Consider the following 24,410-nt stretch of genomic DNA (forward strand, 5'->3'; position numbering starts at 1 on the left):
CACCCGTGTCACACAGACTGGCTGGAGACAGTTTGGACTTTCTTTGCATGTTTTTTTGACCTGTTTCATCCCTTGCGTTTCTCTCAGACTAACCAGAACAACAGAGCAATGCTCAGAAACAGCAGCATGGGATGACGGACACAGAGAACTCCAGCCAGCAGCCTGATGCAAACAATATTCCCCCCCCCGCCCCCCAAAGCATATTTTAGAAGGAAGCAAAGTTTTAAAATAACATAAAGTAACAAACAGGACTTTCCACTGACCTTTCACTTCCCACTATCCCATTTCCTATCACTATCAGTACACTTTCCTTCAAAGCCAGGGACAGAAAATGAACTCCCAGAAAATGTTCTCTTTTGCAGTCACCCTGCACAGCTCTGTGTACCATTATCTGGGACGTTTTTCCCCTCTTTGTATTATTAAACCAAGGCCAAAAATAAATGTAGTCATATCTTACTGCACTACAGTCCCTCATTCAGCGTTAGCTCATCCCACTCATTACCTTGATGGGGAGATAAATTAATCTTTGTCTGATTCTTTCAAACTTATAGCTTTTTTCTTATGTCCCACTGAAAGTTTTGTAAATAAATGGGTTGGACAAGGACTTAGAGCTTGCAAGAGCTGATGAAATACAGACGTATTACACAGGGGACAAAATGCCAGACCAAATCGCAGACTTCCAGGCATAAAAGTAGCTCAAAGTCAGGGCATTGGGAATAACTTGTTAAAAACAGTTCAGGGTGTACATCTATTTCTCAGCATCACCCATATTCTTAAAGACCTTAAAGAAGGTCTTGTTTTGATCTCAGCTCAGATGATAATCTCAGATCAAACATATTGTTAAATATTAACCCCAAATATTCCATTAATGTGCTATTAGGTGCCTTTTTATGCTCACCAAATCCAGGGTAAGGGCACAGTAAACTGGTCTGAGAGCGCCACCAAACTTTTTGCCCCGCATCACATTAAATTCACTGAACATCAAAAATAAGTTGCAAAAAACCACTCCTTGTCCTCAACAGCTCTGAAATTCAGTATTTTATGCTTTTTTTTGCACTCGTTTGAGCTTTGCTAACAGGTGCTAACTTTAGATAAAGCTCCAGCTCCGTCTAGATCAACCACTACTGAAGTTCAAAGGCACAGGCAAAACGACTCACAGAAAAATATAGCTGAAATTATTATTAAATAAACCTCGCCCGCCCCAAGCAGCATCACTGTTGAGAGTGGTGAGCAGCTAACAGTGACTGCTAACAGCACCAGGGTCCAATCCTCCAGTGGGATCGGGGTGTTCAGCACCCACCTTATCATCTCCCTTTTGCTGCAAAACTCCCCTCCGTGAGCAGTTTGTGGCCGGGGGGATTTACGTCCATCTCCTTCCCTTTCATTTGTTCCTTAAAGCTGGTCCCCAGAGTGTTTGTTTCTTTCGAAGCAACTCTCTGGGAATCAGAGCCAAACAGTTGCTCTCACCTTTCCTCTGCGCTAGTTTGCCTTTTTTTTTTCCCCTCTGCTTTTTTAAATTGTGCTTTTTCGCAAAAAAAGCAGTTGGGAGGGATCTAACAGGGGTGAAACTGTATGAGATCCCTCGGAAGCAAGGATTTTGTAGAAAACCCTATGGGAAGGGGATCCCTTTTAGGAAACATTGAACCCTGCCTTCGGGCTGAACCAAGGGTCCTACAGCTCAGCCTAAGTCTCTGGTAGGGAGGCACCTACCCCCTATGGAAACTCAGAGGCATTTCCTATAGGAGAAAGGGCTGCAGGACAAATTCCTCATCATCCTTGGGAAGAAAGGCCGGGGCAGGACCTCCCCTCTGCAAAAAGTTTCAGGGTGCTGTTGGATCACAAGGCAAGTGCCTGATTTTGCCAACCCTTTGGTGGCTCCCTTGCTTGCAGGTTGGTTTTCTAAGCACACCGGGTCAATCCTGGCTCCGTCGACTCCAGGGCAGAGTGACCCTGCGGGCATTCCCGTGCGAAAAGAGAACAGCAAGACTTACCATGGGCTTCTTGTACTCATTGGGCTTGATGCAGCGGACGAAAAAGGGCTGGCACACGCTGAGAGTCCTCATCAACAGCTCCAGGGACCGCTTGAACTGGCTGCTGAGCGTCGGCGAGCGCTTCCTCGTCTCCGCTCCCTGCAAAACCGCAGCAGAGCGGGCTCAGGAAATGAAAGGATAACAGTGCCTTTCCCCTCCGGCCACGTCCCCGGGAACCTCCCGCGGCAGCTGGGGGCCGGAGCGGGGAGCAGGGCCAGGGGTGGTGGAGCCTTTCGGCAGGGCAAGGGCAGAGCCGGTGAGCTTGCCAGTGGGCAATGGCCGGACTCTGGCAACCCACTCCATACTCTTCTACCCAGGGAGGAAAAGTGCCATAATTTAATTTCTCCTGCTAAAGCCTCCCTGTGTGACTGACAATCCCAACTGCCCTATGCAGAGCCGTAAGGAAAATCTGCCCACGAGAGCAAACAGCCCCTTCTGGGCCACCAAAAATCTGTGTATTGCAGCTTGGGGTGATGCATTTGCCCAGGGATGCTCCTTGGGGAACGGCTTGGGCTTCCCTGTCCCCATGCAAGGCAGCATGGTCACACCAACTCACTGTCGTGGTTCCTCATCTCAGGCTGAGCCTCTCCTGATGCCTAGGGTGTAGGACCAGAGACCCGTGTAGGGTGAAAAACAAGCCAGGGGCTCATTCACTGCAGGGTGACTCTGAAACAGCTCCAGAAACTGCTGGTAAGGTCTATGTTCCTCAGCCAGTACTACTGGAAAGATCTGAGTTGCTGTGTTTGGAAAAGAATATTAACTAGACCAAACGAGGTGGGGGTTCGGGGTGAATCAGGATTATTGTGAGTATTTTGCTTGTTTCAGCTCCCTTGGTTAATTTAATAATCCAGTCTCCAGTTTGGGGAAAGGGTTTCTAAAGCAGAATGGAGTGCTTTCCCTTAATAGCCCCTTCTCCCTGCCCCAGGAGAACCTTGTTAGACCAGCTCCAAATGAAATGAAGCCCCCCTAACATTGTAGGTGTCAGTCGCTATCGCCTGAGCTCATTACACATCAGCCACAGTGGTGCTGTGCGTCTCGTAGGGTCCTGGTGTTCAGGGAGCCTTCGTGGGGCAGTGAGTATTGCTGGTGGGCTGGAGGAAGAGTTGGGCACCAGGACGCAACTCCCTCCCAATAAAAAAATAGGGCAAACTGTGACATGACCTGATGGGCCAGGGATTTCCCAAAGGGAGGATTCCAGCAGGATTTTAATGCACGTTTCCTCCAAGCATCCTCTTCTCTTCAGGTGGTCAAGCCATGCATGGAGCCACAAAGTCCCCATTTGCATTGACCATTGACTTTGCTGCAACGTTTTGCAAGGTGGTGGGTTTTATTTCTACTTTTGCTAAAACCTTTATGTGCACTTCATCGTATAGCACTAATAACCTATCAGATAACATCCCCCGCCCCCCAAAATTGAGGAATTTCATAGAATCACAGAATGGTTTGGGTTGGAAGGGACCATAAACACCATCTAGTCCAATCCTCCCTGCCATGAGCAGGGGATTTGCACAGCTCAGGTTGGGTATGATAATGAGACAAACCCAATCAACACAAACACAAAGTCATCATGGAATTCCAACAAGAGAAAACCCAGCTCATGCACACACCAGAAAAACCTGGCCCGCTTGTCCAGGAGAGCTTGCGGTGGGGGGAGGGCTATCAGTGATCTCTCCCAGCAAAATCCTCCCCCAAAGGACAAATGGTTAACAAATCTAGAGTAATTAATGGATGCAGCTGCTACCTACAGAGCACTGTAGGGTTTGGTGTTCACATTCTGTCACAGACTTGATGAGGAATAGGCTGTTTCAGCAAGAATCCTGGTCTGGATAGCTTTGATTAATGTATTCTTATCACTTTGCTAATTACGTGCAAGGGGTCACCTCTGTGTAATGCGAAAGGACAGCCACAGGGGCTAGAAGCAGCAACAGATGCAGGAGCAGGGCTGGAAGTTGGAAGCAACTGCATGTTAGCCAGGTTTGTCAATTTGGGCTTTGTCAAAAGACCTGGGAGAGGTCTTTTTCAGGCGAGGTGGTAGGAAGGGTGCAAGACTTGGTACAAGGGTCTACAAGGGAACACAAGTGGTTTGCTCCCAGAGAGCAGAACCTCCCTCTCTAGGTTGCTGATGCCTTTCATTGCTTCCGTGCAGGCATCCAGATCTGCAAAAATGGCAGTGGTGCCATCTCCAACCTGACACCTGAGAGCCTTTTGCTGGGAAGGACTGGAGGGAAGGGACAGAAGCCAGAAAGCAGCGTGTCTTCCTATCCAAATTGTCAGAGCGGTCTGGGCTCCTCCTGTCAAGACTGCACCATCCCAGTCATTCACATGCTTCCTTGGCCTGACGTTTGTGCACAGACCCCTCGATGGTGGGCACCAGCCACGTGGGCAGTAACCAGGCTCTCAGCTACACAACGAAACCTCAGGCGAGCGCTTTGCACCAGCCTCCTCCTGCAGGGACAGGGTGACACCACTGAAGTCATCGTGGTTCCTCCCACCTCAGCACCGGCATGGGGAGAATCACACCACTTCCCTTATTCCAATAAAATGGCCTCAAAAAATGAGTGGAGCAGCCTGCCAACACAGCCTAGTGAGGCATTGAAAATACAGGTTTTACTGCAGACGAGGAGCATTTTTTAGCTCAAGACACAGTCCCCACAGCCTGAAGAAGAAAGAGTTGAATATATTCTGCTTTTCTCCTGGCCAGACATGTCTTAACTTTCAAACTGAGACTGTAGCATCTTTGGGCCACAGACTCTCTCTTCACTGGTGTCCATACAGAGTCTAGAACAGGACATGACCTGGGTGTCATGGGGAAGGACATGCAGGATTCACAGGTGCTGTAGCCTCACAGGTGCTGAGACCTGTGCTCAGCACCAAAGGAAGAAGAGCAGAAGAGAAAAATAATAATAAGAGAATTATATGATTTACAGAGGAGCACCATCTCAAAAGAGAAGTTCAGAAAGATGTGCAGACCAACATGACATTCAGACATGCTTCAATGCCACCTCTTTCTGACACCTCAAGCCAATCTGGCTTTGGAGGTTCAGAGATGTGCGTGGCTGCTTGCAGTAACATTAAAGTCAAGGCAGATCATCATCAGGACACAAGGGGATGTTCTGCCAACATAGGGTGCCTAAGATTCCCAGTGGCACAGCTGGAGCATCAGGACATTTCCCAGCACCTCTGTGAAGCTGTAAAGTCTCTAGGGACCTATTCAGACTCTTTCCTTTGGTGTCTCGGACACATTATCATGTGCCCAGGGCTGAAAATGCAATAACCTGTTCAACCTATCTGCACCCTGCGGGTTCAATGGGTTAAGATGGACCCAAAATTATGTTAAGTAGGATGGTCTTAATACAGACCCAGAGCTCCAGCTAGGGCAATCACCGGGGTTTTTTTCTTTGTAACATTCAAACCAAGTAAATAGAAGCAATGAGAAAGGCAAGTACAAGGAGGAATGTCACTGAGACAGAAATGGTAGGAGTTACTCCTCCCCTCCCTCTGCACCTTCTCCTCCCACTTTAAGGAGAAGGCTGAATGGTGCACCAGGATGTCCATGCTCAGCGCTAGGACTGCCGGGGAGATGGTGACCTGCTTTGGTGGAAATGCAGAAAGATGAATTAGTGAGTCAGGGAAGTAGAGAGAAGCATGTACCATCAGCAATACTTTGGGGAAAGGTTCTGGACAAAGGACTGTCCTTCCATCTCTTTAGGATTATAAGGTCACTATAATGGGCCATGCCAATATGACACGCTGTTTCTCAGCCTTTTTTCTGAAGTCTGACAAAAATGGTGCTTTTTGTTTGAATATTTTGTTATATGAAGTATCACTGAGGTGGCTTCCAGGTGACCATCGAAATCTGAGGTCCCCTCACAGCAGGTTCTGCAGTGACATATAGTGAAGAGACAGTCTCTCTCCTAGAGGCTGTGCAGTCTGGAAAGTGCCTTCAGATGCAAAGTTGACACAGGCTACGTAACAGTGTCGAGTATCACTATTTTGAACTGCGCCCTCATTTTATAAAACTTACTGATGTTGATATGTTTGGAAAAATCTTTTTTTTGGCTTGGCTGTTCCACCCTTGCCTCAGTGCCTAACAAATACGATCAATTATTATTCATTAGAAAACCTACAAAACACAAGGCTATAATGTTAGAACAACTCTGACAACAACAAAACTCACGGAAATCATCAGTATTATGTCTCCCATTTCCCTGTATCTCCTGTTGTTGTCTTCAGAGAAAAAGACTGGCCTGGGCATTTCAGACCGATTAAATCCAATTCTCTCCTGGATTTAATCCTACCATATCCTAACTCAGGAAGGATTTTATTTTTTTGGTGTGTGGCATTGCTACAACTCTAGAGCAGGGCCCCATGAGATGTTGCAATCCAAACAATTTGCAACCATGATACACGGAGGGGAAGGAGTCCAGCTTTGGAATGAATGACTTTGGGTCATTTTGGGTCAGATCCCCCTCATTGGAATTCCAAGTCCGAACACCCCGAGACGCTGCAGAGGTAAGAAGTGTTGAAATTCAGCCCCATGCAAGGATTTGAATTTTGAAAGTCAGGTCCATCTCTATCATAATCCTCTGACTATCAAAAGATTGTCACGGAAACGTGAGCAGAGTCGCAAAGCTAATGTCACAAAAACCTTTAGCACACAGTATGCTACCCTATGACCAAATATCTAGCAAGAAAGATTTGGGAAGCCATCAGAACCAGTCAGGAGAGGAGGTGCAACAGAAAAGACCTAAAAAAGGTGCCAAGAGCCTGTTTGGATGATCATGGCAAAGTTCAATATTAATTGTCTTTGAAGGCTTGGATTTGAGCTCTCCCCTGAACAAGACGTAACCCCGCTCGGAGAATGATGGCATTTCCAAGCAACCCAGAAATGCAATCCAGGAGTCTCTCTTCGCACACAAACTGTCATCTTCCTCCTGCCTCAAAAAGGACAAAACAGGGACAGATTTGCAGTTGCATGGAGGAATAATGTCCTACTGAAGCCAATAGTGGCACCATGACAAACAACAGCCAAATCCCACAGATGGGATTAATTAAAATGATTCAAATATCAGGAGGAAAAACACAAAACTTTGGCTCGGGCTGGTTCTGATTTTATCCAAACCGAATTTCCATCATTACAAAGCTCTTCTGAGTGAAATCCTAGAAATCAATGACACAGTCATACAGCTGCATCTATTCAACAAGGCGTAAAAATGCTCTCCATCACATTGGTCACTTGAGATGGATCCTCTATAGATAGTGCAGGAAGAGGAATAAACTGACAAGAGCAAAGCACAATCCTTGCCAAGGAGAGGTGAATATACAACAGAGGAACTCATGTATTCAGTTTACCTTTGGTGTGGGTGTGGGCGAGGGCGACTGGCCAAATGTACTGGATGCATAGCCACAGAGAAACTACATGAAGCACAGGTAAAAAAAAAAAACAAAAACAAAAACCAAAAAAACAAAAACAGAGACAGAGAAGAGCAAATAGTGAAAAGAAGGAATAACTGAAACGGGAACCTGACATTGTTAGTCCTGGAGGTCTGGCTGTTAAAATATTTAATGAACAAAATGCATTAATTCTTAAATTTTTGTCTGTCCCCCTCCTGGTTTTTCCCCTTTGTCTCCATGTTCACTTCCCTGAAGCTGAGGGAGCTGACACTGCACAGCTCTTGCCTCTTGGAAACAACTCTTCTACATCTTTGAACCTCACTCATTATCCAACCAGTTTCAGCCACCCCCACTCCTTTCCCTCACACATCCCTGCTCCCTTGTGACCGGTGCTCTCAATGCACAGCGGGTCGGAAGATGCCAGGGAAAACCCAAGTTTTCACTAAAATTCTAAATAAGTCCCTCCCTTCCTCCCTAATTTTAATCCAACTGATCAGATAGTTTCTACAGAACTGAAATTTTTGCTTTTCCCTTCACTGGTTTCCATCCCCCACTGCTCCTTCTACCTGTTCCTTGAGCAACCAGTGCTGTCAGACCATATTGGCTGGTTCCTCAGAGGAATGGCGTACAATTCCCACTGAATCCACCATTTCACCGCTCAAAGCACTGTTCCGATTCAGCAAACACATGCAGAGAGACCTCCTCCATCATGGGCACGTATAAATCAGGCTGCACAGCCCCGTGTGCTCCAGCAGTACCCAGTTCACCACACAGGTTTCACTGTGCACAAATATTAGGTCTTTTGGGGACCAAACGGTTATTACAATATTCACATAAACACCCTTGATTAGCTTTCAAACTTCTCTGAGGTGTGGCGCTCTCAAGTTCCTGGCATATAAGGATCCCATTTGAAAGACTGCATGTACAGCAGATATGGACTTGCTTTTCATCGACTCACAAAATCCCATAAACTCATCAATAAGCTCCTGATGACCAAAGGTTGGAAGCTGTTGAGCAAAACGCCTCATTATTTGATTTAGCCCTTAGCAAAGCAGCCATTTGTCTCCTTCTAAGGGAAGATGCCAGATTTGACTGACCTGGCTTGAGTGTCTCTGGAAGATTTCTCCACAGATTCTCTCACTGATGCTCAGGGAAGGTGTGCACGCTTCCAAGAAGAGCCTTTGCCCCAGCTCTTTGCTACACGCAGTCCATTCCCATGACCCATGCTCACCTGCCCCTTCTTTTGGGGAATGTGTTTTAAGAAAGGGCCTGCAAAGGTCATTGAATTTTGGTGGAAAGCAATGGCAAAATCATCACCGCCCCACGTTGGATCCTACTCATCTGAGCAGTTCTGTTTGCTTGGTGTTTAGGGGATCTGTGCTCTCCTAGTTCACACTAACATTACGCATGATTAGGGGAGCTGGCACACAATGTTTCTTCCTCTTCCAGCTCCAAGCTAGTCAGGTTACTAATCTCTCATTCAAATAAGAAAAGCAGAGATCATTAAAGTATCAAAGCACAGGGACCACCAGGTTTATTTCAAGAAAAGTGCTCTGATGCTTTAAAAGGTCTCCACTCTCATGTCCTAGGCGAAGCCCAGGTGGACATCTCAATTTTGCTGTTATATACTTCCAGCATCTTTTAAAGATTCTTGGTAGGTGTTCCTGTGAAGAAGTCTGTATGATTGTGTAAACCTGAGAGCTCTCTCTCTTTGATTCCCCAGAGTGTGTCTCCCCTCTGCCCGAACAAGCAAGAAATCACTTCCAAGGTGAACTGCAAAGCTTGCACCGAAAATAAAAAGCGTTGAGGAGCAAGCAATAAAAAGCAAAGTAAAAGGCAGCACTGATGCTCAGGGAGTTAGCGCCTAGTTCAGCAGGAGTGTCCACATCTGGGGACAGCTCTGAGCCCACTGGGAGAATCATGCCAATTGGTAGCTGAATTGGGGCTGATAAATGTTATCTTGTTCTTAATGAAGTCAAAAGGATCTTGATCGTTCATTTCAGCAGAAGCAAAACTAAGTGGCTAAGGGTTATGAACAAGGCTTGCAAAAGTGGCTGTAGCCTATTTAAAGAAATTTCTTGGGAATTTAAACATTTCTTTCCCTTAGGAGGCAAAGGAATTCAGCGCTTATATCTGTTTGGTACTCCTGAAAGTTCCTAAGTCCCTTGGATCATCAGTGGCAACAGCAGGCAACTGGAGACAGGACCCCCAACTTCTAAAAAAACTTGGTTGCTTTGGAAAATTTTCTCCCCACTCTCTGCAGTCCCATGGCTTTGCCTGGGGAAAGACTGGGGGATTTGGCCATAGTGACCTACCTGTGTAGACTTTCAGGTTCTGCAAGGCTGATATTTTATAACAGTTTCTACTTTAATTTGGGGAGCAGGGCTAATGATGTCTTAGTAGGGAGATGTAGATATTCAACTTACTCAAGAAAACATCATATATTTAGAAGCCTAGAATGGTTTGGGTTGGAAAGGACCTTAAAGATCACCTAGTTCCAGGGCAGGGACACCTCCCACTAGACCAGGTTGCTCAAAGCCCCATCCAACCTGGCCTTGAACCCCTCCAGAGATGGGTGAAATAGTCGCTAATCTCAGCATTTAAGCTGGTATCCTAGTAATAAATGCTCAAATGGGATGGGAAGACTTAAAACAATAATTGTGCCTTTCTCCAAATCTTCAGCACACGTGGTCTTCTCCCACACTGAGACAGGAGTAAGCACACACCTTCCTGGAGTACTGGGATCTAGATAGGGGAACCTTAAAGTTCAGCTTTCGTAACTGGTCACCTGCCTCTGTTTTTGTAACAGTAAAACACGACTGTTGGCTGGTCTCTCCAACCCCTGCTGTGGTGCTTAATGGCCAGCCAGATTGTCCACAAGTTCTGCTCTTGTCCACAAGTATTTGGTTTTTACTTCTCACTCTGTTATACCCAGATCTGGACTACTCAACTGCAGGGGGTAGCTCTTTCTCTCTCAGATTTCTACAATCACAAACCTTATTGTCCCCATCCTTACACAATTATGAAAAGAGCAGTCACAGCACAAAATAATATTTGATGAATTGAATGCAGTGAACTGGGGGTGTGAGTGTGGATGTATCCGTGACACCGCATGAACGCTTTCTGATGGTTGGCCCACATTAACGTGTTGGAAACAGCCCAAACAGCATCAGAGCAATATGACTCTTTGCAAATCTTCTGCCCCTCCCAGGAACAACCCCCGTGAATAAAGATCTTCTCTCGCCTGCATTACCATTGCCACATCTGCTTGGAAGATCTGCTTGATGAATTTGTTTTTTGAGGAATGCACCAGCTGAATGATGTCTCCATGCAGCGTGTCCCTGTTTTTCTCCAAGAAACCTAGAGGAATAACGGGACAACACGTAGACAGATGACACAGTGCAACATGGCCGGGATGCGCCCTGCAAGCAGCCTCTGGATTGCTGGGCTACTGGCAACTGGTTCTTGGGGAGGTACTGAGGGTAATGAGTGGGCAGAGAAAGGGGCACAAAGAGAAGGAAGACACTGGCACATCTTGAGACTGGATCAAGGTGCACATGGTGCAAAGCACTGCAATTCTGTCATGGGCATGCAGGAGTGAAAGAGCACCAACATCTGCAGTTCACAGGCACCACTGAAGGTCCAAGTCACTGCAGCCAGAAAAGGAACATACTGACACTACTACAGGCGACCATCCTGCTCTGCTCCAATGCGGCAGCAGCTCGCCTTCCCCCCAGCATCCCCTCACACCTGCAGTTCCCCAGGAGCTGCCCCATACCTTTTGTTTCGTAGTAAACAATTCCAGCGAAGTGGTTAATGCCGAACTGTGTTTCATAGTTGTTCTTTGGAGGAATATAGTTGGTGTTAAGCTTGTGCTGGGAGTTCAGCTTGTGTAACATGGTGGCATCCGTACCCTGTGCACGCAGGAAAAGATCTGATGTTTAACCAGGGTTTGTCCTACTAAAATAATTTTCCAATCAACAGTACATTTCTTTTTTTGTCTTGAGTGACAATGTGTATTTATTTTGAGAAGAGATGTGTTGGAAGGGATATCTCAAGTGCAGAAACTAAAGAAATTGATTAAACATCACCGGTATGCTGTGCTATATTCAAGATAGCACTCCAAAGGGAATACATTTAACATTATTTTCTCTTAAACTTTGTCAAAGACTGTTCTTGAGCCTCTTGCAGGAATATTCTTCCATCAGAAATACCAACTTGTTTTAAGCATGGTTGTGGTACTCATGGAAGAAAATGTGACAGAGCAATAAAAACTATGAATAAGCAACCCAGTGGTGGATGTGCACTTGGGGCTGATCAGCCCTCTCACAGGTGCCAGCATGCAAAGTGCAAAGGGGGTAAAAACAGGAGAGTCACCCGCAGCAGGGCTGAGCCCAAAACACACCTTGGGGAACTTGCTTTCCTCGTCAATGAGGGAGATGATGTTCATGGGCTTGATGGCAATCATGTCCAAGGCATCCTGGTTATCAGTGAACTCGATGTGCTGCCAGTTGATGTTCTCCAGGTTGTACTCCTCCTGCTCTAGTTTGAAGACGTGGCGCACAAAGAACTGCTGCAGGTTCTCATTCGCAAAGTTAATGCAGAGCTGCTCAAAACTGTGGAGGGAAGGTCAAGGAAAGGCCACTTTAGATCCACCATGCTTTATCTTTGTCCATCTCTCTCCATGATTGAAGCAGTACTCTCAGACCTTGTCAACCACTCCGTAAGGTTGCTGCTGGATGAGAATTTCCTTATTGGTTCAGATAATCAGTTTTTCTCCCCCAAAATGATGTTATAGACATTATACCTGTGTAGTCTAAACCAATTGGAGGTTACCTCCTATGGCTATTACGTGGCCAATACTTAAACAACTAAAGGAAATACATTGTCTGCTGCAACATAAAAGTGATTAGTTCTGATAATCTCTCATATAGAAAAAAGCTTCACCCAGTCCGGTCCTGCTCACCTCAGGAAAGGTGAAAGGACTGCAAGACCTTGACTTTGGGGTGGTGAACGAGGGTTAAGACCTGTTTCTTCTTTTGCAGGCTCCATACCTGTTCACAGTGAAGTTTTCAAAGCCAAAGATGTCCAGGAGGCCAATGGATCTCCTGATACTTTTGAGTTCCTGGGAAGGAGGTCTGTAAATTGCAGCGTTGATCTTCTCCACGATCCACACAAAAAGCCTCCCGTAAATTCCCTGCAACATTCCAAAGGTAGAGCTCACCGAGACGTGTTGTCAGTTCACCTTGCTAGTCTGTAGCACCACTCAGATGGCACAGGCTCCCCTAAAGCATGGCCAGCAACTGGACTGTCCTTGAGGACATGTTCACCAACATTTATGCCAGACTCTTGGTACGGTTTAAAGCTTCAAGAGCTCTTACGTAGGTCAAGAAAAATGGATCTGAAGGCCTAGATAAAAGACAACTGAAAGCAAAATCCCCAGATTTTGGATCTATGGGCTTGCTCTAAAGCCAGACAGTTCTTTTCTTGGTTTCCAAACATCTCTCTCTACAGATCAGCAGAGCCTTGTTACGCTGCTAGGCAAGCCGAGGACATCTCACCTGGACAAGGTGCTGACTTAAATGTTGAAGCACTGGCTGAACTTGCCAATTTAATGGAGCAGTCATTGCTGCTTCAGTAATTCCAGAACTCCAGTTTTACAGTGTTATTAATTTATATAAGCTACAGCAGTGCTACCAGGAGGATTCAAAAGCCCATCACCACCAGGTAAGTAAGTCACTGTCTGAATTTGCAGACAAGTTAGGTATCAAACCAACTAGCTTGATCTACCAGTTCCCCACAGATAGAGTGGGGGGACCAAGCTGGCCAAAGTATGCCTCCAGTGCTTGTTTTGCAACCTTACACGGGGCTGCAAGCAGCACAGCAGTGATATACACCCACCCCATCACCCCAGAGCCTCAGGTGTTGCTCTCTCTAAGTGCTCTGATGGCTGCTGAACTGCTCTATCCCTGTTCCTGTGATGTTTTACTTTTTATTTACTGCTGCAGACATGCCCAAATCCTGCAGTTCAGGTGTGGGTGTTACAGGTGTTGGTAGAGCTGCTCTGATTTATAGCAGCTGAGGATGTAACCTTGGGGCCCAAGGCGAGATATTTTCCTGAAGTTGAGGTGAAGTCATTTCAGAATGCTGGCTCCTTTCACAGGTCATCTTTGAGTATAGATAGTCTCAAGTCCAGATTGCTAATACCTTGAAGACCAGGCTATCTAGACTCCTTCCATCTCAATTCCTTGTGCATGCCAATGAGAACATAGTTTCAAGGCCATCTGCTCATCTGAGCTCACATGGGCACCGAACGAGACACTTTTCCTGTGCAGTGGATGCTCTGGTCTCAAAACTGGCAGATTTCTTCAGTTTATCAACAAAAGCAGACAGGAATGCCCTATGATTTACCTTTACAAAAGCATCCCTCACATCCAGCGCTTGTTCCATGCTGAGAGGGGTGGATACAGTCTCACCCCTGGTGATTATAGTCCGGCTGGTAAGGCAGTTCATCACATCCTGAGGGTCAACCTGGCAAAGATACCACCAAACACTTGTTGACTTTACAACACAAGAAGTCCTTACAGTGACCTGAGCTACTGGCCTGAATGTGCATGGCCAGAGAGGAACAGTGCAGCCCTCCATGGCTGGAGGTAAATGACTTTTCTTATCTGTGCAGAGCAAATATCTCAAACGATGCCACAGGCATTTTCAGAGAGAGTAATTAACACTTTTATACAGTGTTGTACTATGGAAAGTGTTCTTGGGACTTGGTGTGAGATGTTAATGAGGTGTGGGGAGAGAAGATGAAAAAGCAAAGCCTGCAAAGCTGTATCCTACCAGCATGAATGTAGCTTTGCATCCCCTTCACCCCTTTTCATACTTCTGAGATCAAGCCAGGGAAATGGCCACCCCCTGAAGTACATGAAAACAGCCTGCAGGCAGCTATGGATCACACTCTGGGACCAGCCTGTGGAGATGAGATGGTGTCCCTGAGTCCTGATACCTGCTGGGGAGGCCACGGAAGAATGCTCCAGCCACTGCATGGACGGTTTGGGTGAGGGTCATCTCACCTCACTTCAGATACACACAGTGTAGTGAACGGGATCACGCAGCCAAACCAGTTTCAGAGCACAAAATGGTGAGGTGCGGGGAGTTGTTATTTGACTCGGCTCCATCTCACCTTGACGGATGCTTATGGATCCCTATCTATGCAGAGATAACTTGGGGGGAGCTGTGGAAATGGCTCAGCCCGGGGTGGGGGTGGTCTCAACACTGCATTACAATAAGAACTGGCACCCAAATGGTGCCTTTAACAAACGAAATGCCCTGAGTCACATCCCACCACTATTCCGTGAGTGTGAGTGCCAGACATCACAAAATAAACACCACTGTCTAAGGGGCCATCAAATCACCAGAGATGACCAGCCCAGATAGTGCAATCCATTCAGGCACAATCCTGCCCAGTCACTGAAACAGGATATTTAAGTCCAAAGTTTTGGGGAGGAAAATGGGGAGTCTTCCAAAGATACAGCTGGCCTGTAGGAGATTCTTCTCCCCTTGCCCAGGATGCTGTGCCAGGTAACTTCCCGGGACTGAGTGGCCTTACCTGAGAGAGAGGGTAAGTGATTCAATAACATACGTATGATGTCTAGCATGCTTTAAGATCGTGATCTGTGCACTCCTTTAAGGTATTCATATCTAGCACGCTGGTGGTTTCTGTTGTTACTTTTTGGGATCGCTTTTTAGTGTGCTCTGTGAATTGTGGTTTTTTTTTCTTTCCTTAAGTTGCAATACTGCATTCTTCCATTATAGCCATAAAAACTTGCAATAGTGGTGTACCGGACCTGTGAGTGAAGTCCAAATAAATTGCTAATTTGAACCTCTCAGTGAAGTCTTTTTCTCTCCGTCACATATAGATGACACCTCTGTCTCAGTTACTGTAATGAACTCTCTCTACATCAATGAGGGAAACACTCCATTTTAGGAACTGAGATATTTTGGATGTCTTTTTTAGGGTGACTTGCCAACAAAGCAGCTGTTTCTCACCACTGATGTGAAGGAGAGCTCAGATACCCAGCTGAGATGAAGACACCCACCTTCATGCTGCCAGTGCAGGGCAAGACATGGCTTACCCGGGCCCCTCCAGCCTCCTAGAGCTGGTGGTGCAAGAAGAGCCTGGCTCAGACGAAGCTTTGCCACAACACTAGGAATATGGGAACGAGCCAGAAAGGGGACAAGCAGCACCGCAGAGCCACTGACCTCCAGCAACGATGCCGCAGTGATTAGTGATGCCGACTGAACAACCTCGCAGGCATCCAGGTTGTCATAGGTCCGAGCTGGGGGGAGAAAGGCAGAGGGAGAGCAGTCAGCAAGGGACACAGCTCTGCAGAAGTTAGATGGGGAGTGGGAAAGGGTCTTTCTGCAGTGGCTCCCTGTGATGGCCAGGTGAAATATGGCCCTTAGAAGCGAGAGAAAAGTTCATGTGACTGCTGGAGAACTGCTGCTGGCTGCAAAGGACCTGTTCTCTGCTCTGCCAGTCACCTGAAATGACTGACGGGGTAAAAACATTTCTAGCATATAAGTGCTTTAGGCTTCTGTCTTCCAAAGAGGCTTTTTAAACAACTGTGTCATTTCTGACAGCAGGGCGGTTTGGTACCTTTACAGAGGCATTTCTAGTCACACAGGCGCTTGTCAAATGCTCCATTAGCCTCTCCTTGCAAAACCTGAGTCTGCTGAATGGCCTGTGGCCATATTCCACCTCCCCACATTCAGGAAAGGTGGATGTCACTGAGAATCTGGCAGCCCTGCAGAGCGGGCAGGTGGATTTATTCCCCCTTTCTTGTCCTTACATGCCACGATAAGCACCGGAGTCCCTGACATGGCACCATGGTATGTGATCTGAATAAAGCCCTCCATCCCTAAGCTTGGCTCCCTCTCACCGTGCAGAATAAGGAGTAGAAGTGCGCTGGACCTCGTCCCTGTATTTTGTCTTGTTACCTTCATATTGCAGGTTCCCCATATGCAGGATGGCAGCCAGCAGCTTGGAGATCTCCCAGTTCTCCGTGTCGGTGAACATAAGGACCTTCATTGCAGAGCGGATGTTGGCGTACTCCTTGCTATCATCTCTGCCATCGCAGGTTGTGCAGTTACCCTGGGGAGGTGAAGAGGTCGCACAGCGCATGGGGTAACAGTGCAGAGTAGTGCACTCTCTGCTCTGCCTTGATGGGGCCACACCTGGTGTACTGGGTCCAGTTCTGGGCCCCCCAGTTCAAGAAAGACAAAGAATGACTGGAGAGGGTCCAGCAGAGGCTACAAAGATGATGAAGGGACTGGAGCATCTCTCTGCTGAGGAAAGGCTGAGAGCCCTGGGGCTGTTCAGTCTGGAGAAGAGCAGGCTGAGAGGGGATCTTATCAATGCTCAGCAAGAGCTAAAGGGTGGGTGGCAAGAGGATGGGGCCAGACTCTGGGGCTGCAGAGGAAGTACCTCTCACTTCTCTCTCCTTTGCTAAGAAGCCCTCACCACATCACCCCACCAAACCTCTGCTTCGCTGTGCTCTCACCATCGCAAGGTAGTTGTAGTCCGTGGCTTTCCCAAGACCCAGCTTCTTCTTCTGCTCCATCGTCATTCCTCTCAGCATGCAGTAAAACACGTGGTAATTCCTCTCGTCCTGGGCCTGCAGTAGAAGAGCAAGTGTTAGCTCTGCGAGGAGAAATGGCACTGCAAAGGTCGACTGACCGAGTGCCCGCTCCCACGCCTTGCATATATATCACCTTACCTGCCTGCAGACCCGGGACTTCTCCAGCAGGTACTGTTCAATCTTCGCTCCCTCGATGGCTCCCCTTTTGTTGAAGTGGATGTCGATGTACTTCCCAAATCGGCTGGAGTTGTCATTACGGATGGTCTTTGCATTCCCAAAAGCTGTGGGGAAGAATTGCAGTGGCTTAGAGAGGACCTGATGCACGGGGGATCACGGCTTTGGTCTCACGGGCAAAAAAATAATCAAAAGAGGGGGCCTGAGAGGGTAAAATCAGCCCCAAACTTTTTCCTTTAAGTTTGGCTGGCTCAGTTTCATCTCAGTGTGGGGAAACAGGATTTACCGCAGGTGGCTGTTGTCAGAAATAGAGAGGAGCACAGAGAAGGAGGCATGGGAACGGGGCGACCTTATCCAGGAGGAAGGGCCAGGACAGCAGGATTTTGGCAGCAGCGGATGAAATACAGGAGGGTTGAGCAAGGCTGGCAGGAGGATGCTGCAGAGCGCGAGGTGACGCTGCGCGGGAAATGACAGAGCTGCTGGTGAGTGATTTTGGTGACTGAGAGGGGAAGGAAAGAGCTCATCCTTTAGGGAAATACGTAGAACCAAGCCAGCCTCCAGAGGGAGACTCCTCCCTGCAAACTGGCTGTGTGCAGAGGAAGGTACCCATGTCCATCCTTTGTGTAGGTGTGGACCACTGGCACGAGAGCCTTGGCCAGCACGCCCTGGCTCCAGGATGGCTGGCAGGTGATGGAGATGCATTTGAAACACAGAACCTTTCTCCCCCTCAGTCCTGGCAGTGATGAAGTGCATGTTCCAAAACACCCTATGTGCGTGCCATGATGCTTTCCAAGGCCAGCGGTCAGGCAGCCCTGCGGTGCCCCGAGAGCCTCGTTGCATCTTCATACCACAACTGAAGGAAGCTGCAACAGAGCACGGAGAAGGAAAGCTCGGCCGGCGACTTTCTCATCTGCTCTGCTAACATTATGCATGGAAAACAGTTGGGATATTTGCATTTCCGTTGATTTCCAGGGGGTTATTTACCAAGAAAAACACTGCTCTCTGTGAGTAGCAGGAGAGGTAAAAATCTTGTTATTCTTTAAGGAAAATGTTATTTTTCTGCATAAGTGCAAAAGGTCCATCTGGCACCATGCTGGGGCCAGAGGGTCAGATCCCTTATTTAATTTACAGACATCCAATTAAAACAGCGGGGCTGATCCACAGTAACAGCTTGCTAATGTTATCTATTAAGGCCATGAGCCAGTTCTCATTATCTGGCTCTTTCTTGAACCACCTCTATTTCTTTTTCTGCATTCTGCTGCCGTTCGCTGATCTTGGAAGGAAATGGTGGGGTTTGCTATCGTGTATTGCCAGCGCAAGGTGCTTACTCTGTGAAGCTCTGGTCTAATTAATCTCATCATCTGCTGAATCAGCAAAGAATCGGAATAGGATTTTTGCAACTATGGTCAAATAAAACAAAACAAAAAAAATCAGTTGAATGCAGTATTTACAGGATATTGGTGTTCTGCATACAGTTATAATTCCAGCTCTGGAAGAGGTGGTGAGATTTTTCAAAAGAGATTTGTGTATTTGGTTACCAGCATTTTTTAAAATCCCAGACTACACAGAGAATTAGGTAAAAGTCAGGCTTCCGCTTTGAAATTCTGGGGGAAAAACATACTGATTTAAGTGGATAAAACATGTTTTTCAATTTTAAGTGAATAAAACAATTGAAAAAATTTTCAGGTCAGCTGAAATATGTAACTTTCAAAAACAGCTGTCAAAAATAATAATGGAAAATTTAAGAGCCCAAATCAGAGAATGTTTGTCTTGTGAAAAATAAATTCAGATGGAAAGAAACCAAATATGCTGTTTAACAACTGTTTACATCATTGCTTTTGATACACTTTTTAATTTTGTCACTTTTTAAAACTCAAAATACAACAGAATGACTTACATCTGGCCATATTTTGTGGTTCCTGAATCTGATTTATTTTTTTTTTGTCAGCAAAAAAAATGCCTCCGTCATGTGAGGCCTCACCTTCCAAGATGGGATTTGCCTCCAGGACCTGCTGCTCGATCCAGGAGTGCTGACCGCTGATGGCAGCCAGGAACTGCAGAATCAGTTTTGTGCTTTCTGTCTTCCCTGCTCCGGATTCACCGCTGCAAAGACACCAGGAATTGAGGTCAGTGAAAGCCCTGCTGCCCCCCTGCCAATGTCATTCTCTCTGTCTCCACAGGGACTGCTGTCTCCGTGCCTCCTCTGTTAACACAGGTACGATGAGGCCACTAAAGATGGGTTTCCAGCATCCCATGGACTGGCTGTAGGAGAAACGGTAGGACACAGTACCAGACAAATCCAGCCAAGGTCCAGATTTGCTTTACAGTCCATTTGTCCCAAGCTGTTGCTTGGGTTTGGGTCTCTCCAACAAATGGCATCATTCAATCAGTGCTAAGAAGGTCAGGAAGCACTTTCAGACAGTGCTTTTCCAGGTATGATCACCAGACCATGAGCCTGTGGTTCAAGAGCTGGTTGGTCCCACAGAGTAGCTTCATCATCAGTCTTGAGCTGCCAAAATGCACTAGAAGGCAGACTGTGAAACACTCCCTTTTAGAGGCAGGCACTTTATCAGGTCCCCTAGACATGTCCAACTAAGGGGCAGATAGGAGAGGAGAAGATCATGGGGCAAGAAGCAAGAGTTACTCCTCAAAGCTTTCTCTCCACCGAACTCTGACTCCTGTTATCTTGCATGCCCTTGTTTAAGCCCTGACCATGTCACCCTGCCATGCAGGTTCTGAACGCAGGCTGTCACACCGATGGTGGCAGTTCTGGAGTAGGGCACCACACTCAGCGCGGGCCCTCTGATGGTACAAGAGGAAGGGCTGGGCAGAAATCCCTTGCTGTAAGTCTATGGCCTGTCCAATACATGGAGTAACCAGTATAAGTGATTTAAATGGACCTTCCTGGTGCTAAATAAAAGAGCACTAGGGACTGCGCCCTGCCCCCGTGGCCCAATTGCCTCACTTCTCAGGGTTGGCTGGCCACTGGCACACTGCATTATGCCTGTCCTTGATTCTCTTCTAGGCCCCATATGATGTTATTTTAGCCCTGCAAGGTAATCATTACTGCATGGCCTTTTCAGTCCCTCGTATCTGAAATACTGTGCATGGGGAGCTCCAGAGTAATGTTTTTATGCAATGAAATCTGAAATACCATGCATGGGGAGCTCCAGAGTAATGTTTTTATGCAAATGAAACTTAGAGCAGGCACGTCTTGGAAACAGGTGGTGCCCTGAAGGCACCAAGACTGCCCGGGGATTCAAAACTTGATAGGACAGCATTGGAGGGCTGAGGGAACCAACATTTGGGACAGACACTGAAGTGAATTGTACCCATAACTGTGACCAGGCACTTCTTGGTGCCCAAGGTTGACCAGTCCAGAGCAGAGCCATGCAGGGAGACACCAGTTCAGCAGTATGAACAACCACAGGTCCAGTGCTCAAGCTTGTCCCAGGCCCTTTCTTGTGCAGAATGTATAGATCTCTACATCTTTGATGGCTGTAGGAGTATTGAGCTTAGATTTAAATTTGAAATTAAAAATGAATATGTGATCTATTGGGTTGCAGGGTAAGTACCAAAGGATTGATAAATAAAGCATCTTTACTAGGAACAGTGACTGCAAACAGAGACCTCCTCTGCACTGGGAATATGTGGATGGAAGATCTAATAGGTCATTCAAATTTCTGATTCTGCTTGATAAGCTGCTCCCTATCAACCACATTGCAGGTGCTCAGCATCCGTTTTCAGGATATGGCTCACTTGGGAATTCATCAACTCACCTTATGATACAACACTGGTCCTTGTTGTTGCGCTGCATGTTGAAGTAGCAGTTGTCAGCAATTGCAAAGATGTGTGGTGGCATCTCACCAATCTTTTTGTTGGTGTACAGGCGTATCTGCTCAGGTGAGTAGATGGGTAGGAGCTGGTAGGGGTTCACTGCCACCAGTATTGAACCAGTGTATGTCTGGAGGAGAAGCACATGAAGGTTTATGGGGACGGTGAGATGTAGCTGAGAGGCTTTGGCAGCTTGGATGGAGTGCAAAGGCCAGAAAAATCAAGGCTTTTCAACGGCTGGATGAAAGATGGTGTTCAAGTCAAAGATGGTTGCAGGGTGGAGCCTGAAGCAAAATTGTAACAAATATCCCAAACTATCTAAATCAGTTCATACTCAGCCCTGCTCATGCACAGCATGGATTCAAGCCTTAATTCCTATTTCAGATGCTCCTCAGTTAAGCTTCAGAGTTTCAAGTCAAGCTCATATTTGCAAAAATACCGCCAGAGCCAGCACATATTCATACATACCTATGCATTGCACAAATTATGAGAAACGAGAGATGAAAGAAACCTGAAGACGATTGCCATATCTCAAAGCAGGACCAGCTGGAACCAAACCACTCCTGACAGACGTCTGTCTAACCTGTTTTTATAAATCCATGACAGAGCTGCTAAGCCTCCCTCTGCAACACATTCTTCTCTACCATCTATGTCTAACCAAACTACTCCATGCTGCAATTTAAACCTTTGCACATTGATATGGTCCATAAAGTCCCAACATGCCCCTTCTCAGCTATTTCTGAGTCATTTTGGGAAACGGCTTTTTGTCCATCCCATGCTCTCTGTTGCACTGAATGAGCAAAGCTGTCCTGAGCCTTGGGCAGCAAAACCCTTCCTTTGTGGTGTCTTTCTTTTAAATTTCTGCCCTTCCAGAAGCTGTTTCTCTCAAGCTTCTCACCAAAGAACTCATGACCTCTGTCACCTTGTTCAGACACAGCCCTGAGGTTGGGAGGCTTGGCCACATCCCAAGCTCAAGGCAGATATTCAGGATCTCCTTTGCCAACTTCAGCTGTCTAAAAGTTAGTATCTAGAGCAAGTGAGTCAACAGGGCTCCATCTCAGACTAACCAAGGGGCATGAGATGAAGGCTACTTTCACTCCATGACTTCAAAGGAGCCAAGACGCCTTCTCTAGGTTAAGTTTTGGAAACTAAAGTTACAGGATTAATCTCACTTTTCTTCCCTGGTGGGACCAGATGTGAAGGTGCCCTCACTGCTGCATATATTCTTTCCAGGGGAAAAAAAAATACAATTTCAATGTAAAAATAATCCTTATGGGTTTTTATCTGCATGGCCTAAACCCAACAATAAGCCTTTGGCACAAAGCAGCAAGGTGGCAAAGGCAAGGTGCTTGTGAGCGGAGAAGAAAAACTCTCTGTGCTCTGCTGGCTGCTCCTCTTTTTGTGAATATTGCAAACTGGCTGATGTATAAAAAACTCTGACATGTTCCTCATTTCTGACAGCAGCAAGATAACTACCACTGCTGGGGAGAGCAGTGGAAAGGGAGACACAAGCCCCAGGTTGAGTTCCTCCCATCAAGCCCAGCATCCCTCGATCATGATGGAAAGGGCTCGATTGGAGTGAGATGACAATTTGTTTGCCACCATCTACGCAACACTTCCCCACCAGCTCAGGCTTGCTGAAAGGCAGCCAGTAGGTGGCAACTGTGTCCTATAGTAGGGATGGTGAAAGCCCTGAGGGACTCAACACTTTCTAGCCTCATGGCCAATACCAGAGAGCAACTTTCTTTTCAGTCCCAGGTGAGGTTTGAATTTACAGTGGTAACTAAGGAAGGATATGATAGCCTTCCCTGTAATAGTGGGTTACGTGCCAGTAAGGGAAAAAAGCTCTTTAAGCTCGAGAACAAAGTTGTCACAAATCCAAAGGGTAGAAATTGGCTGTGAAATCGCATAGAATGGATGTTAAAAGAAGAAGGCATTGAAATAAGAAAGCGGAGAAGTCCCAGAGCAGCCTTCAACAGGGACAGAGCAGGTAAGCTTAGAGCTCAGAGAAGGAATGAGCTCAATTTCTGAATGGGATCATGTCACCAAGATCCCCAAGGGACACCAAGTCTCCTTCCTGGGAGCATCTCCTGTGTGAGATGCTTGAAAGGCTCTTTTCCTTGTCATAATTTATTACCAAGTCAATTTTAGGGACATTTCTAATCTTCCTTGAGCCTCTTCTCAAAAAAGACTGACCCTTTGCAGAAATCCCTGTGTTTCAGCCACGCTGGTCTGCTCTGCCCCAAATGTAGCCAGCAAGACTTTTAAAGGAGTTAACCATTAGTTGCAGGAATGCGTTCTGGATGCTCTCACTGACCCTTCCCTTGTGATCCACAAAACACTTCGTCAGCATGAACTCTTGTACTATTGCTTGTTTTTGTAGGTCTTCCCTAGTTGATAAGTACTCACCATTTGCCCAGTTCTCACGGCTGAAGGCAAGCAAAACTTTGTCCACTTTGCTGATGAGGGGCCAAAGGGCACCAATATTCTCTCTCTGGTTTCTATTGCTGGGTGAAAGCAAAGCCCTCCTGTCTTGGGAAAATAAAGCTTTACCGATAGGCTGGGGCTCTGCCATGGCTGAGCACAGGAACCACATCTCAGTGCAAACTCATTACTGCCTGCATGACCTACATCTTAATTAGCCCCAAACAAATCCTTTCTGAGCCTGCTTCCCTCGCTACCCAGAACACCGTGGCTGACTTCATCTGGATTTTTATGGGGTTAAAACTCGACCAAACATTACTGCGTCTTGGCTACCCTTAGAGAGCAGCAGCAGTCAATGGTTTCGTCTCCAGAGAAGGAGTTCTAACCTTACTCAGGAGTCCAAACTCCCCACCAGATGCTCTTTCTATACAGCGTGGCTTCTCAGTGCATGCAAGCCAAACCGTGGGCAGCAAGCCCTTGTTGAAGTTTTCCTCATTTTGCTGCAGAAGTTTCTTTCCTCCAAGCTAATGTCATTACGGAGAAGCACTTACAGCTTTAACCGCATTCACAGGTTGGGGCCTTTCCAGCTCTGGGAAAGTGTCACAACTTCACCGTGAGGGCCAAGCTCTGCGGCAAAGGGGATGATGCTCTCAGTGCACTTGTGAAGCAGCAGCAATGGTGGTGCAAAGTAAATGAGAACGCCACAATGGTGAACAGAAACAAGTGATCCAGTGGCAGGCATGACAGCGATTACAAATGACAGCGCCAAGAGTCATACTTACCCTCCCACCGCAGTTTGTCTTACGAGTAAAATGTGAGGGGGGAGAAAAAGGAAAATTATATTTTATTAGAGCAGAATTACACCCTCCACCAAGCTAAGGAGATGAGGAAACAAGGGGGACTGAAGTCCCAT

At 46.8% G+C, this 24,410-nt stretch overlaps 1 protein-coding gene across 3 annotated transcripts in view; it reads right to left on the reverse strand.

Annotated features, from left to right (window-relative positions):
* Positions 1-24,410, reverse strand: part of MYO7A (myosin VIIA) — an 88,351-nt gene that overhangs the window by 38,784 nt on the left and 25,157 nt on the right. The window contains exons 4-15 of one of the 3 annotated variants that reach the window (XM_054187872.1): positions 21,019-21,203; positions 19,221-19,342; positions 17,204-17,346; positions 16,988-17,101; positions 16,425-16,578; positions 15,687-15,763; positions 13,836-13,955; positions 12,479-12,621; positions 11,830-12,040; positions 11,203-11,338; positions 10,678-10,784; positions 1,992-2,129 (exon numbers count right to left, since the gene is read on the reverse strand). In XM_054187872.1, the coding sequence (XP_054043847.1) occupies positions 1,992-2,129; positions 10,678-10,784; positions 11,203-11,338; positions 11,830-12,040; positions 12,479-12,621; positions 13,836-13,955; positions 15,687-15,763; positions 16,425-16,578; positions 16,988-17,101; positions 17,204-17,346; positions 19,221-19,342; positions 21,019-21,203 (1,650 nt within the window). Of the gene's footprint in view, positions 1-1,300; positions 1,679-1,991; positions 2,130-10,677; positions 10,785-11,202; positions 11,339-11,829; positions 12,041-12,478; positions 12,622-13,835; positions 13,956-15,686; positions 15,764-16,424; positions 16,579-16,987; positions 17,102-17,203; positions 17,347-17,525; positions 17,639-19,220; positions 19,343-21,018; positions 21,204-24,410 lie in introns of those variants that run through there. The other 2 variants (XM_054187873.1, XM_054187875.1) reach the window with 2 other exon arrangements.

The sequence above is a fragment of the Rissa tridactyla genome, chromosome 1 (assembly GCF_028500815.1).
Source record: "Rissa tridactyla isolate bRisTri1 chromosome 1, bRisTri1.patW.cur.20221130, whole genome shotgun sequence".
NCBI lineage: Eukaryota > Metazoa > Chordata > Aves > Charadriiformes > Laridae > Rissa > Rissa tridactyla.